Here is a 9,583-nt window from a genome sequence, read left to right as displayed (position 1 = left end):
TGGTTGAAGCTAAACTACGCAGAGCTGCAGCTTCCTTAAATATATTCCGATACTGTTAAATAACCATCTTTTTTGTTTTGCATTACAGAATACCATTGACCAGCATTCCATGATTAATTCTGGACTACGTTCTGTAGCTCAATTGAACATCTGACTTGTCCTAATGGACAACTAAAATAAACAAAACATCAGTCTGAAGTACAGCTTATGCAACCTTGGCATTCAATAGCAGAACGATCACAGGAGTCATTTAAGTAAAAGAGACGATGGCGGTGTTACAAATCGTTCTGCTGTTCTGTGTTGGAAGCTCAATTGCAGAAGATTTATTTTCACCAAATGTGAACATTATAACTGAACTTGAGAAGCTGAAAAACATGGAGGAAAGGATACAAAAATTAGAAAATGAGAATGAAGGTATGGTAAAAAGCTAACTCTAGTTGCTTTTATTGAACATGTCATTATGAATTATTGTAAAGATATTTGTTTTGCAATAGGTTAGCACTGTTTATTGTAACTCAATGTTATTTTGTATTACAAAAACAGCTTTGAAAACCTTACTGCAAGAGTCACAAATTAAGATAGAACATTTCCAAAAAGACAATGAAGGCAAGTAAACAGTACATTCTGTTCACAAAGATATTTCAATGTTATAAATGAATTTCTTTACATCAGTCTGTTTGTTTATTCGCAGTCAATAAGATTGCCTTCTCAGCTGGACTTATGGCATCTGGACAAGGACAGACTGGGCCCATTAATTCAGAGGAAATTCTGGTCTACAAAAAAGTCTTCAGTAATATTGGAAATGCCTATGACTCAAACACTGGTAAGTGCTGTAAAAAGAACTGATACAGATTGCACTCCTGCTTAAATACGATGACATTTCCTCTTGATACTTTTATACCTTACAGGCATTTTCACAGCACCAGTTAAAGGAGTCTATTACTTCAGATTTTATGGTCATTGTCACGGTGGAACCACAATGGCAATCAGTTTACAAAAAAATGGTGTAACCCAGTGCTCTGTGTTTGCTTGGAAACCTACAAGCAACGGTAATGGCAGCAACGGCGTCGTTCTCACATTGGAGCCTGGTGATAAAATGTATACAAAGCTTTGGAGAAACACCTGGACTTATGACGATCCAGCAAGTTACACTAGTTTCAGTGGTTTTCTGATCTTTCCCTTGTGAATGTCTAATATAAAAAAATATATATATATATATATAGACAATTATAATTAGATAAAGCAAACAATTCTAATAAAAAAACAGTTTGAATAATCCTAAATATTCACTGACAACAGTCAAAAACTATTTTCTGTCTGTTTAAAATAAGAATAACACAATTTAATTTAATATTTTATTGAAATGATCCTGTAGAATTATTCTGAAACAGGGCAATATAAAAAAGACAGGTAAATACAAACATAGATGTTCACTGGAAGTTTCGGTGACTCTCTGTAAAGGAGCCACTGTAAGTTTCCCCCTTTTTAAAATACAAATTTTTACTTTGCTAACAGAAAAAAAAAACTCACCAGAGACATAGGGCAAACAAGGAACAAGCCAGATCCACACAGAGAAAGCATTATAGAGATATTCTGCTAGTGATAAATTAAAACATCTCTGGTTCACGTCTCAATGATTAAGATTAAGTGGAGAATGTAATAGTTTGTGTTGAAAACAGACGTTTGTCTTCTTCAAGGTTGAGGGATACTTCAAGAGCCTGAAAGATGTCATGCTAACATTAAAAATAAACTGACATCACTCAAACCGATGTGATCGCAGCGTCAGCTAAGATAAGAGCACAGACATTTACATCATCATAGATGAATCTTTTAAAGACTTGCTTCAACCTTTTCAAAAGAACTGAAAAGGCTGAAATCTGAGTGGAAGTCTGGTGTCCAGAGCGTTTAAAATTACGAGTCGTCACCATTGATGCTGTCGCCATCATCTTCCCCTTCTTCGTGCTCACCCTCTTCCTCTTCTCCTTCCTCATTCTCTCCACCCTGGCTTTTAATCTAACAACAAAGATGCTAGTCAGCCTCAGCAACATTCATCATTTCACACATCTTCTCTCAAATAATGTCTTTTTTTAACCCAGGATCAACCACACTCACCTCTTCCTCCTCCTCCTCCTCCTCCTCTTCTTCCTCCTCCCCCAGCAGATCTCTCTCCTCCTCTGAATCGTTTAGCTCTTGCTCTTCCCTCTCTCTCTCTTTCTTGCTAGAATGCTGGAGGGGAGAAACCTCCCCAACTTCTGCCTTCACACTCTTCCCCTCTGAAGTAACAGAAAGATATGCAATAAATATAAAATGCATTAATGTTTATTTTAAAATAAATTAACAATTAAAACATGTCATTTTAAATGATAATAACTTATGTAATTTTTATTTTAAACAAATATTTAGCAACATAACAGTTTTTAACATTGATAATATGCTTTTCTGTGTTTCAAATCAGTGTATTAGAATGATTTCTGATTAATATCTGTGACATTAAAGACTGCAATTGTTGGCATTTTGTTGGAATAAATAACATAAAAATATATGAAACAGAACATAGCTTTTTTTTTATATTGTAAAACTCAATTAAAGTTTTTTTTTTCCTCTGCACTGTCATCACTGGCTTGCTTGGATAGGGACTTGTGGAGCTGCGCTTTGGTGGATTTGCTCTACAGTGTTTGAACTTTCAGCAGTAAAATTTAAACCACACTAAACTGAACTTCAACTCTGAAATCTGGACTTTACCAGAACTATGTTAATCTGCTTTGACACAATCTACATTGTGAAAAGCGCTATATAAATAAACATGAATTAAAAATATATTCGGAGGTAAAAAGAATATATTTTTACCAGATTTCTTGCTGTGATCCTTTTCCATCCTGTCCAGACTCTCCAGAAGAAAGTCAACCTTGTGCTTGATTTGAGCAAGCTCTCTCTTAATGGTCTGAAGATCATCTGATTTTACTGAAAAAAAAGAAAAGAAAAACTAAATTCATGTAAAAACTGACAGGCTTAACATGGAGAATGTGGTATTTACATGACAGTTAGTTATAATGACAGTACATGCAAACATGGAAATATGCTGTTAATTTACTCATCCTCTGGTCATCCATGATGTAGGTGACATTTTGCTCAATTTTAAACAAACCGGTCATTAATTAGTGATTTGTATATTGTGAGTTAATGGCTACAGAGACACACAAAAAAAAAAAAACACGCATTACAAGCAACAAGATTAATTCTTATGGAAAGCTTAAGCAGACTACACGATTCTCAAAGTAGTCGCGTCACGTATGACTATCAGGGGCAGCATTCAGTGGGTGGATCGGCGACAGGGGGGGGGTCACACACTTTATGACTTTAGAATAGGAGAATCGCTGACAACATTATCTCGGTCCGCAAACTACGTCCCACAACCAAACACACGTGAGAAGTGAGACGAAAACAACGCCAGGTCACAAAGTATATATTTTGTTATAAACTACATGTACTTAATTTGCTCACCTGGCTTTTGAAGGGAATTAGCAATTTCTCCTAAACTTTATGTTTGACCATGGACGCTCCTGCAAAATTACCACTAGTTTTTCCTCCATTTCTTGGGTCCAAATAGACCAAAAAAAAAAAAACAAAAAACCTGTTTAACTTCTCTCCTAACGTCCCGCTGGCCTGCAGATACTAATACTTGTGGAAAATCATGCAGTCTGAACACAGCATAACGTGACCTGACGCTGTTTATTAGAACAGTGGTGAAAAAATCATTTGAGAAATCGATCGTGTGTTGAATCTGAGATTTTCAGAAAGCATTGCTAATATTTCCTGAATCTATTCTGAGCTTGGTTTTAAAGCAATTTACATGACTCAGCCAGTAACAAGCATTCTTCCTCATGAGCATTTGAGTGTATGGGTAAACACTGGTTTAGAGCGCCATCTGCTGTTAAAAACTAAAGCTCAGAATGAATGGGGCATATGCACAGCTAGAGATTTCAGCCAACGATAAACTTTCGGTGAAAGGTTTATATGACTATTTTCAATTTCAGCATTGACGTTGTAATGCAATTATAATACAATCAGTTAAATAGACTTAAGCATTCATTTAGTTGTTCAAGTGTAAAACGAGATGAAAGGGTGTAACCACTAACGCCGTCAGTAGCATCAGGCTAGAGCAGAAACTCCATTGAAAATACATTTACGCACTTTAAAGACAGTGTGGAAAAATGGAATTTAATGCAGTGCTTCGTGTACAATCTGAGACCCACTTCATTTTGTTTATCAATCAGGCAGTGAAGGTCAATGATTCATTAAGAAATCAGATCTTTAATGTGGCAATTTTGTAATGACACAATAGTTCACCGGAAGCAATTGACCCTTCGCTAAGCCACACCCAAAAACCACCACCCACCAATCGTGGCTTAGCAATATGTATGTGGCTTTGCAAGCTACGGCACAAACATATTGTAATAGATGTGCCAGGCACGAAAGCTTGACAGGCGTAGCAACAGTAACTAAGGAGCGCGGGGCTTAGCAAACGGTCAATTGGACTAGCTGTCTGAAAATTAAAGGCCCATGTGCATGTACCCCATTCAAGGGGGTGAAAAGCAATGCATTTTGAAGATCTCAGAATCCATGCAGAATCAATTGAGAACTCATTTTCACCACAGCCCTACTTGTTATAGAGGTTTTAGCATCCAAGCTAAACTACAAATACCATTTAATGAACAATACAACACACAGCTTGCATGTGAGATTGTCATAATAGAGGAAGGAAGCTTGTGCTCCCGAACATGCTCTGGACGGTTTGCAGAGGTTGTGGATTAAAGGTAATAAAGTAGCAAAAAATGTCTAGCTACTAGCACAGACTGACCATTATATTTAATAAAATTCAGTGTATCATCAGGAACTAGTGCTATTATTTTGTTTTACCAGAAAGAATTCTCTAATGATTCATTAACTTCAACTTCAATGTTCTACTCACGCAAAAAAATAAAAATAAATAAACATTTTAGAATGAAGTCATGTCAATTAACAGCAAATACATTATAATTCCACCCCTTTCATATTTTTTGTGTTTAACACTACCAACTTAAAATGAAACCATCCGGAGAGTGAGAATATATAAAGGGATACTGACAGGTTCGAGAGGATGTCCGTTGGCTGCTCTTGGACGAAGTTGCGAAGCTGGACTTGGTGCGACGGCTGGTTGCTCCGCTCGTGCTGACCCGTGGACGTTTGGATGGGATCACAGCCCGTGAGAGAGGAGGAGGTGGAGGCACACGGGAAGGGTATGAATACATTCTGCACAACACATTCAGAGTAGAAGGAATAAATAACAGTACACACTTTCAGAAAAAACACATGCAGAGTATTCATAAGACACATTGATGACTGAAGTCTTACCTGTCATAGTAATCTCTCTGGAAATCATAATCAAGCTCGAAAGACGAGCTACTGCTGGAGAGATTAGAGATTATAGCAATGATGACAACAAAAAGTGTGGTAATTGAGGGCGTGTGTTCCCACTTAGTAGGTTTGGTTTGATTAAAGTGATTTTGTGTGTCTGCTCTGTTAGTGTTTAATTAAGTCTTAAAGGTGCTCTTTAGTGCACCGATTCAACATGCTAAATTTTTTTTTTGGATATCTACATAGTTAGAATGTGGCTTAAGTAAGCAAAAAATATCCAGAAATGTTATAATATGCTCTTTTGTAAATGGAGGAATAACTCTTAGAATCAGAAGCTTGGTTTTAAGCCAGTCATGAAAATGAATGTGCTCTACTCTGCTGCTCCTCAGCTCAATGCCTGTTCTCTCACACACAGACACACAAAACCACACTTCAAACTATAACAAATTGAGTAGATTCCTTGTTAAATCTTTTCAACTAAAGTGGTGGAGATCTCTGACCGGTGGATGAATTGCAGCCTAAATTATTATTATACTCAACAAAAAGGACAGAGAGATGCATTTACAGTTCCATTTTGAATCTTTAAGGTACAGTAGGATCAGGAAAGGTCTACGAGCTGAGATTCGAACTCAAGATGCCCAGAGTATTTCTGCACCATATGTTAGCGCACCAACTACTGGGCTATTGCGCTGCAAGTTTAATATAAGCTTAGATAAACTTCAAAATAATGGGGCAGAATTATTATTGTTGTAATCGCTCTTGAAAATGTTGTGGCCAATCAAACGCAGCCTTGGTTGTGCACACTAATAATCTCATGTGGATCGTCACAGTCAGAGTTTTGTTCCAATTGGCCTGATTTTCACCAAATTTTTAAACTCATGGAACTTACTAAATTCATTCATTCATTCATTTTCTTTTGGGCTTAGTCCCTTTATTAATCAGGTGGTTGCCACAGCGGAATGAACCGTCAACTTATGCAGCATGTTTTATGCAGCGGACGATCTTCCAGCTGCAACCCATCACTGTGTGGAAACACCCATACACCCTTTCACACACATACACTACAGCCAATTCAGCTTACCCAATTCACCTATAACACGGGGAGAACATGCAAACTCCACACAGAATGGCCAACTGACCTAGCAGAAGCTTGAACTAGCGACAGCACTACCCACTGCGCCACTTTACATGAAAATGAGGAAACAACTTTTTCTCATGTGTTTGAGGCTCACATGTGGCCATTTTCATGAATTGAATTCTCATTATTCAGCAATTCTAGGTATATCAAGATTTTCATTTTATGGCACCTTAACTGAAATAACGAGTGTCAGTTTGATCATAACCTTATTTGTAGGTTCTTAAAATTGGCAGAGTGCACATTAAGCAATTCAGGATTGAATGCCTCTTTTTTTTTTAGCCAGACACAACTTAGTGGGAACAACACCCTCTGAAATACAACATTAAAATGGGTGAAAACAATAATAAATGTATTTCCTACCTGTACATGTCCCCAGCTGATCTCTTTGTAGTTTTTGACCTGTGAGGTTTGGGCTCTCCTGCCAAGTTAACATCTGAGTGAAAGACAAGATTCGAAGCTCAATCTAAGAGAAAAATATTAGAATAAAATATATATATATTTTTTTTCTTAAATGTCCTCACCAAGCACCTGTCCGACAACCATCCGCCCATCCTCTCCTTGCACAGCAGTTCGAGCGTTTCTTTCTTGGGCAAACTGAACAAAGGCATAACCCTTGTGCACAGAGCATCCCACAATCTTGCCATATTTGCTAAAAATGGCTTCAACGTCTGCCTTTGTGACCAGCATAGTGTTTAGGTTGCCAATAAAGACCCTCGAGTTCAGCGATCGTGGGTCTGTCTTATTTGTGACGTTGCTGGCAATCAGCTGACTTGCACTCGAAGCACGACTAGGACAGTGAAAAGAGACATTCAGTGCACTTCAAAAGGTAAAGCGACTAACATTTTCCACCTTTATGACATTTACTACAGTATTTTCTGCTGCTTGTTGATATGTTTAGTCATATGTAGATGGTTCAGATAGATTCTAACATTCCTTAATGATCTTCGACTCCTACATGTTTTTCACACATAAGATGATGTTGATGTTTGTGACTCACTCCATGGCGTTGGGGTTTATTGAAGATGGTAGGTCACAGTGTAGATTCCTCGCAGCAAAATCACAATTCCAGCACCCAACCAGTGAACGGCACTTCCAACTGTAGTAATGTGGACTCGAAGTCAAAGTTGTACCAATTAACTGAAGACATAAACAACTCATTAGAAGTGACCATAGTTAGTTAGATTTCAATCAGAACATTTGATTAACACACATTTTTAAACACAAATGGGGCAACAAATGGTAAAGCTGGAATGCTGTGTTTGTTTTTCAGGGTTTTAAAATTTAAGACTTTTTAAAGACCATTATGAATGAAATTTCAGACTTACACAATGCTAAACGCTAAGGATGACCCAGTTAAAACATAAAAAAAAAACATTAAAAACAAGTGTTATTGTTAGGAAGATAATTAAACCATATGCTTATAATTAGAAATATAAATAGAGTTGGTAAATAGAGTTAACAAAAAAAAGAGAGTTAATAAATAAACTTTTGTTAAAACTTATTGAGATGGACTGATAGTGATGGGATGGATTAAGGTAAAGTTGGTTTTATTTTTGCACATTCATTCATTATAACGCTCCCTATATTGTTTACCATGCTAGTTTGTATATTTCATCTGAAATAGCATGCCAGTGTGACTTTAAAACAACATTAGGAGTATTTAATTGACTGAACAATGTCGTACTTTGATAGTCATTGGCTGCTGATATGATTTACCAATATAGAATTGGCAAAGTATATTTTTCTGAAACCTTGAGAAAGTCTGAAAGTGCGAATATATAACCAACTTTACCTCAATATTGGATGGGTGTTGGCCCAACTGGGTAGCTCTACATAGACATTGGAAAAATAACACCTGTTTAAAAAGATTTTACACATACAACACAATATTTTAGTGAATTTAAAACTTTTTAAGGCCTAAAATTTAGACATTTAAAAAATTAAGTACCCACAAACACCCTGGTTATTACAAGCTTGCTATGTTCTATACACACATTTTAAAGTATTCTAATATGCTGATTTGTTGTTCTTTTCTGTTGACTATTAGATTGTGATATTTTTGATTGATTATTTTGAGTTCAATCATTAATAATAGTAATTATAAACAGAGACTCATCATTCTAACGCTTTATATATTTTTGAAAATGTCCCTGTGGAAGTAAAATACATTTACTTCGCATGAATCGTTAGTTAAAAGCTATTAATTTGAAATAAAACCCATTGTAAAAACAAGTGTATTTTAGAAGATTGTATAAATTTAGCTTAAAAGCCGCTTAAGCAAGACTTTAACATTCTTAAAATATATAAATAAATTTTTAAATTTATATTCTTCATGTTAGAACGACACATATTTCTCTCTATGTATCTAAACGGGCTGTGTAAAACATAAGCCATACCAGACTCCCGTGATTAAAAAAATATCAGCTACATACCATAATAATACCACGAGATAATATTAGCAAATCAACTGTTTAATCTGAAATAACGTTACCAAACACGTCCTGAGAGCTGCAATGCTGTAATTTATGTGTTTGTGCATCGCGAGGAACAAACAATTCAGTTTACTTTCCCTAATTTAACACTAAGCAGCACTGAGTTTCTTTTGAAAAAAAAGAGAAGAATGCAAGGCATTTTAGTTGAACAGCACACGTGCAGAAATGAATGAATGAACGTAAAGAGAAATCCTCACTGTAGACAAAGAGGACAGACCGCACTGAGCTCTGCGTTTACAGGCCCTCGCCACTCGGAAGACGATAAAACGACACTTCTAGAAGATGTACGAAAAATATGGAAATTCGTTGTGTAGGGGAAAAGGTAGAACACATTTTACTTACCTAAAGTTTAAAATGTGTTACTTATGAAGGCCCAATAAACTAACACTGCCTGCAAAAGGCAACAATTGTGAACTCGCCGCGAGCAGGTAACCTGCTACGACATAAAAGCTGGACGGTTAACTTTCAAAATAAAAGTCGATCGTCTGTTATTGGCATTATACTATTTCCTTTAAACTACACAAGGCTGACATTTAGAACGTTATCAAAAACTATTTTA

At 36.4% G+C, this 9,583-nt stretch overlaps 2 protein-coding genes across 3 annotated transcripts; one reads left to right on the top strand and one right to left on the bottom strand.

The window, feature by feature from the left end:
• Window positions 1-226: 226 nt before the first annotated feature.
• c1ql4l (complement component 1, q subcomponent-like 4 like) lies at window positions 227-2,552 on the top strand. The gene is made up of 4 exons (XM_056478958.1): window positions 227-414; window positions 544-606; window positions 692-823; window positions 909-2,552. Exons 1-4 carry the CDS (start codon window positions 267-269, stop codon window positions 1,184-1,186), a joined length of 621 nt encoding a protein of 206 aa, XP_056334933.1. The 5' UTR covers window positions 227-266; the 3' UTR covers window positions 1,187-2,552.
• LOC130246081 (heterogeneous nuclear ribonucleoprotein C) lies at window positions 1,342-9,471 on the bottom strand. Of its 2 annotated transcripts, none has more exons than XM_056478945.1 (9): window positions 9,367-9,471; window positions 7,530-7,669; window positions 7,054-7,319; window positions 6,893-6,965; window positions 5,392-5,445; window positions 5,126-5,289; window positions 2,848-2,961; window positions 2,113-2,273; window positions 1,342-2,013 (listed from the first exon to the last, which is right to left on the bottom strand). In XM_056478945.1, the coding sequence occupies exons 2-9, from the start codon at window positions 7,532-7,534 to the stop codon at window positions 1,912-1,914; spliced, it is 939 nt and encodes a 312-aa protein (XP_056334920.1). In that variant the 5' UTR covers window positions 7,535-7,669; window positions 9,367-9,471; the 3' UTR covers window positions 1,342-1,911. The 2 variants fall into 2 exon arrangements, with proteins under 2 accessions (XP_056334920.1, XP_056334926.1); XM_056478951.1 differs by having other exon boundaries at window positions 5,392-5,442.
• Window positions 9,472-9,583: the final 112 nt, after the last annotated feature.

This window comes from Danio aesculapii, chromosome 2 (assembly GCF_903798145.1).
Source record: "Danio aesculapii chromosome 2, fDanAes4.1, whole genome shotgun sequence".
NCBI classification, from domain to species: Eukaryota; Metazoa; Chordata; class Actinopteri; order Cypriniformes; family Danionidae; genus Danio; species Danio aesculapii.
This window is presented reverse-complemented; position numbering and strand designations above follow the sequence as displayed.

Excerpts from the sequence above, each read along its gene's own strand:
- c1ql4l (XM_056478958.1), top strand. The coding sequence starts at position 267 with ATGGCGGTGTTACAAATCGTTCTGCTGTTCTGTGTTGGAAGCTCAATT. Across the intron at positions 415-543 it reads ATTAGAAAATGAGAATGAAG|CTTTGAAAACCTTACTGCAA; the intron begins GTATGGTAAAAA and ends TTACAAAAACAG. Across the intron at positions 824-908 it reads TGCCTATGACTCAAACACTG|GCATTTTCACAGCACCAGTT; the intron begins GTAAGTGCTGTA and ends TATACCTTACAG.
- LOC130246081 (XM_056478945.1), bottom strand. Across the intron at positions 6,966-7,053 it reads GGTTGTCGGACAGGTGCTTG|ATGTTAACTTGGCAGGAGAG; the intron begins GTGAGGACATTT and ends TCTTTCACTCAG. Across the intron at positions 2,274-2,847 it reads GGATCACAGCAAGAAATCTG|AGGGGAAGAGTGTGAAGGCA; the intron begins GTAAAAATATAT and ends CTGTTACTTCAG.